This window comes from Drosophila novamexicana, unplaced genomic scaffold, assembly GCF_003285875.2.
Source record: "Drosophila novamexicana strain 15010-1031.04,08,12 unplaced genomic scaffold, DnovRS2.1 tig00004549-arrow-arrow-pilon, whole genome shotgun sequence".
Lineage (NCBI taxonomy): Eukaryota > Metazoa > Arthropoda > Insecta > Diptera > Drosophilidae > Drosophila > Drosophila novamexicana.
In genome coordinates, this window is record NW_020825047.1 from 1,722,312 (window position 1) to 1,727,690 (window position 5,379).

Sequence of the window (5,379 nt, forward strand, 5' to 3'; positions counted from 1 at the left end):
TATTAACGATTTTATCATTTAACAATATAGTTTCATTTTGCTCGTGTTTGATATCTTCATCATCCACTTTTTTTTGTTTTTCTTTGTAGCTTGTAGCTATGATATCATTTTTACCATTATTCTGGTGATCAACTTTATGCCCGTTCACAATTTTCAATGTTCTTAAATCAATATTTAAACCAAAAGAATCCATAAAATCTCTACTAAGCACAGCGTCATACCTCATAGACTCATTTGCCACAATTATAACATTAAAATAAACATTTATTAACTTTTTCTTCATATAACATAAAATTTTTCCAAAATTTTTCAATTTACTTTCATTTAAACCTACATACGAATTTGCATCTGGCATACGCTTTACTTTTAATGGCACAAACTTTTCCTTTAAAAATGAAATAGGGCTGCCAGAGTCTATAAGGCATTCTGCAATTATTGATTTGTTAAATGAGTTACTAAAATGAATTCTTAAGTATCTTACATATTTGTTTTCCATATCATACTTTTTATTTGGACATCCTGCTATTAAATGATCCTTTGAGCCGCACGCATAGCAAGATCCTGCCTCCCGTTTGGGCTTTAAACAATCTTTGGCCCAATGGCCCTTAACATTGCAATTGTAGCAACGTTGTTGTTTGTCCGCCTGTGCTTCCTGTGCAGTTTGTTTCACTACATGGTTTCGTACCCGTTTAATTGGCAACTTTATAGCTGCAAACGCACGTAAAATTTGAGCCGGATTGGTAAAGCAATGCATACTAGCTTGAGTGCGCAAGTTTTCGCAAGGTATGCCTCGAATAATACCCTCCATTAACTCCTCTACATCAATGTTGATGTCCTGTGCCAATATGCTTTTTTCGCTAAAATATGTGGCGAACACCTCATCTGGTTTCCAAACCCGATCCTCGAACTTCTGTCGTAGTTCCGACTTCGAAAATCCTCCCCCGAAGGCCAAAACCAATTGATTTAGCATCTCGTCAATCGGAGCAATGATGCGCATAGGGTCTGCATGCAACCACTTCAAAGCACCGCCTTTCAATTTGCTTATACAAAGCAAGTGCTGTTGCATATCATTTAGTCTGTAGATCTTGGCCACATTGAAGAATTGCATTACCCATTTACGCACCTCACTTTCTCCAGTAAATTCTAATAAAATTTCCTTGGCTAACATCATCGCTCCAGTTTGGATGCAATTATTTAAGTTGCCTCCGACAGCGTTGCCACTTTCGTCGATCCTTCCAGCTGCCCCAGCGTTGCCCGCTGCACCAGCGTGATCAGCTGCACCAGCGTTGCCAGCCGTCGACCGTGGTCTTTCTTCAGTGTGACCATCCTCTAGCTGCAATAAATCGCCGACTTCACTTTCTTGCTCTCCCCCGTCGCTCCCGCCGATGTGCGAGTTGCGGTTCACCGTTACTTGAAATTCTTCTAGGAATTTTCGAGACGCTTCAATTTCGAGACGCATCAATTTCAGCACCTCGGCGCCATTTGCTATTTCGTCACGCTGTTGTTGCATTATGTTTTGCAACTCATTTTGAGCCTCAATTGTCTGTTCCTTGTTACGTTGAACTTCAAGTTCCTTTGCAGCATCGTCTCGGATATCCACTGGTACCTTATTTAATCTCGCCATCAGCTCAGTTTTGGTACCCTCTGTTGGCAAATTTAGTAATGCCAACCAACTTTTCAATGTCGCTATTGACACGTCATTTATATTTATATTTTCCATTTTGTTGTGTTTTTTTTTTTCTGAGTTAATCCCACTTCTGATATTGTAATAGTATGATTTTCTTTATTGATTTAACTTATGTTCGGGTGGCCTTTTAATTTTTAACAACACGTCTTCTTACTGCTAGTACTGTAGAGAGACTGCCTTCCACTTCTTCTCTGCAGCCGCTTTTCTTTATCGATATTACATTTGCTTCATTATCGATATATACTTATCGTACTGTTATAATAAACATAGATAGTGACACTATAATACCCTGGCTAGGGTTACCAATGATGCTCTTATCCTATTACAGTATGGACAGACGGAAATGAATATGTCAACTCGGCTGTTATTTCTGAAAAGGAATATATATTTATTTATGGAGTGGCGATGTCTTTTCTTTGCGTTACAAATTATATATCACAATGAAGTGCAATATGCCAGTAAGAACACTGAGTCATATATTACAAAATGCATGTATTAAAACAAATTCTTTGTAAACTTAATTTTATAAAAATATAAAACTAAAAATAAAATAATTATATTAACTTTATATTATTATTATATTATTAAAAAATGAGAAAAAATATAATGGGAAATTAAAAATAACAAAATTAGTAGACACTTTTTTTGGCTGAACAGTCCACGGTCATCATAGTAAGTTTGAGATTGAAAAGTTACGGAATTTGAAGACAATAGGTATATCAGAGCGCGGCATTATGATCAATTTATGTTGCTACAATTACTGTCGACAAAGGGAGATATACTGCAGAGGATGTGCCCTAAGAATCCATCTACTAGATGGTCTACTAGGCGTACTGTTCTCGGTATATCATCGTTTTATTCTGGGACAACGTCTCTGCAGCACAGGTAGTTGATAATTTAGCAGCATCAATTGCCGATGACTTTTGATCTTCAAGCCAAGTGAACCACAATAAGGGATGATGTATTGATGACATGCGATGCAAGCTAAATATCAACAAAACGACGAACCGTACAACTGGGTCTCTCTCCAATTAATTTCAAGATTCAGCTAGAAATTATATGAAAAAAAAACAAATATATTCTATTTTAGAAGCTATATGTCAAGTTTGGTGACTCTAACTCATTATTTACCAAAATTGCCCAAAAAAACAGGATATCGATATCGATTGCTTGGAAACGGAGTAAGTTATCGATTATCGGAAACAAACTCGATCTGCGCGGGAACTAGGAGCGTCTACCTCTAAATTTTTCAAGTCTCTGGCTCTTATAGGTTCTAAGATCCTTGCGTTCGGACGGACGAACGGATGGACGGGCGGACAGACAGACGGACATGGCTAGATCGACTCGGCTATTGATGCTGATCAAGAATATATATACCTTGTGGGGTCGGAGAAGCTTTCTTCTGCCTGTTACATACATTTGGATTTTGCACAAATACAATATACCCTTATACCCATTTTTAATGGGTTCAGGGTATAAATATGTGAAAGAAAATACTTCAGCCAAAATAACTTACTGTGATGTCACAGATGACAAAGTAAGTACTTCGATGCTTCCTTTTCTTTGGCCAACTTGTAGCTTCTGCATGTTCTGTTTTGACGAAGACATAATTTTGTGGTTTTTAAAAGTAAGCCAACAGCTTAGCTCCATTGCTTTCGGCAAGTTTACCACCTTCTGTCACCAGCTTGCGCACTGGAAATTTGATTTACATACTTATAATGCTGTGTTTTACCATGGGTATTTGATTCTGATCCATGAAGTGCTTATAAAGCGGCTTTTCCTTGGACTTTTCTTACCCGTTGTATAGGAGTTTCTCCATATTTTTGATTGTCTGGCTTTAACCTTTCTACTCATGGATCCCATTATCAGCTACTATGCACTTACATTTACCACATGAATCAGCTTATTCGCTAGGTCCCGCTGACAAGTTACAAATATTGCGAAAGAAGGTTCTGAAAAAGTTTACAACTAACAACTTTTATAAAAGCGGAATAGTCAATTTGACATATTATGGAGGACATGCATTACTCGAAACCTAACAATCTAAAGGTATTTATCTATTTCGGTGCGTTTGCACAACTAATATGCAATGGTGTAATAAACAGTGCAGAAAAATATTAATTTGAATATAACAAAAGAAACGTTTAACCATTCACGTTATGTGCAATGGTACAAATTAATAATTATGGTTAGCTTTACATTATAACAGTAATCCCTGGAAAATGTGTGTAAGATAGGAATCCTCTCTTATTTCACAAGGCTGCCGAAATCTGGGTTACTTACGCCGCATTTGCAAACATTTCTCCTCTGCATTATTAATTATTAAATTCACAAAATATAAAAACCTAAAACAGTTTTGAGTTGATGGGTCTAAAAAATCCTCGCCCCCTTATGATTATTCCAAGGAATTTGTTCGCATATCTAAAGGAAAATGTTATTTGTTGAACCTGTAAAAGCAACTGGTCCAGAGAATGGTGAATAGCAACCTTGCGGCGATTATCGAGCGTTAAACAACATCAAGATTCCTGACAAATATCCAGTACCTTAAAAAAAAATCCTTCAAAATCAACCTACACAATACATAAAATCCCAGTAAGACCCTGTGATATTTCAAAGGCTGCAATAATTATACTATTGGGCTTATTTGAATTTTTGCTTATTACATTCTGTTTAACGAATGTAATGCAAGAGTTTCATCATTATCAATAGACTCGAGTTTGCGTTTGTCTCCCAGGTAATTTGGATCGAAGAAATGAAAGATGAAGTGTCATCTTTATCAATCGACTCGAGTTTGCGTTTGTAAGTAAGAGGTTCTAGTCGGGAGCTCCCGACTAAGGGATACCCTGAACCCTCTTCTTTCAACACTAAATGCAAATATATATACTTTTCTTGAAGCTACATGTCAAGTTTGGTGACTCTAGCTCTTATTATTTACCAAAATTGTTAAAAAAAAAACAGGATTTCGATATCGATTTTTATCGATTGCTTGGAAACGGAATAAGTTATCGATTATCGGAAACAAACTCGATCTGCGCAGGCACTAGGAGCACCTACAGGAAGATCTTGCAAAAATGAAGGGAGCATAGTGAAATCTTTAAATGCAAATTATCATGAATGACAAATAAGTTTTCCATACAACAGATTAATTTTCGACCGATCGTCCCTATGGCAGCTATTTGCTATAGTTGGCCGATCCTTATAGGATTTTGCATATATATGAGGAGCATAGTGAAACTAATAAATGCTTAGTTTGGTCAAGATATCTTGAAAACAAAATGTTTTTTCATACAAAAACGTAATTTTCGACCGATCGTACCTATGGCAGCTATATGATATAGTGGTCCGATATTAATAGTATTTTTCATATATATGAGGAGCATAGTAAAACTAATAAACACCCAGCTTGGTCAAGATATCTTGAAGAAAACAAAATGTTTTTTCATACAAAACCTTAGTTTTCGACCGATCGTTCCTATGGCAGCTATATGATATAGTGGTCCGATCTTAATAGGATTTTGCATATATATGAGGAGCATAGTACAACTAATAAATGCCGAGCTTGGTCAAGATATCTTGATAAGCAAAATGTTTTTTCATACAAAAACTTAATTTTCGACGACAGTTCCTATGGCAGCTATATGATTTAGTGGTCCGATCCAGCTGGTTTTCACATCGTTGCTGCGTGCAACAGA

At 36.5% G+C, this 5,379-nt stretch overlaps 1 protein-coding gene across 2 annotated transcripts; it reads right to left on the minus strand.

Moving 5' to 3' along the window:
• Positions 1 to 290: 290 nt before the first annotated feature.
• LOC115769245 lies at positions 291 to 1,733 on the minus strand. Of its 2 annotated transcripts, none has more exons than XM_030713958.1 (2): positions 504 to 1,733; positions 291 to 426 (listed from the first exon to the last, which is right to left on the minus strand). In XM_030713958.1, exons 1-2 carry the CDS (start codon positions 1,718 to 1,720, stop codon positions 321 to 323), a joined length of 1,323 nt encoding a protein of 440 aa, XP_030569818.1. In that variant the 5' UTR covers positions 1,721 to 1,733; the 3' UTR covers positions 291 to 320. The 2 variants fall into 2 exon arrangements, with proteins under 2 accessions (XP_030569818.1, XP_030569820.1); XM_030713960.1 differs by having other exon boundaries at positions 482 to 1,733.
• Between the last annotated feature and the right edge of the window lie 3,646 nt (positions 1,734 to 5,379).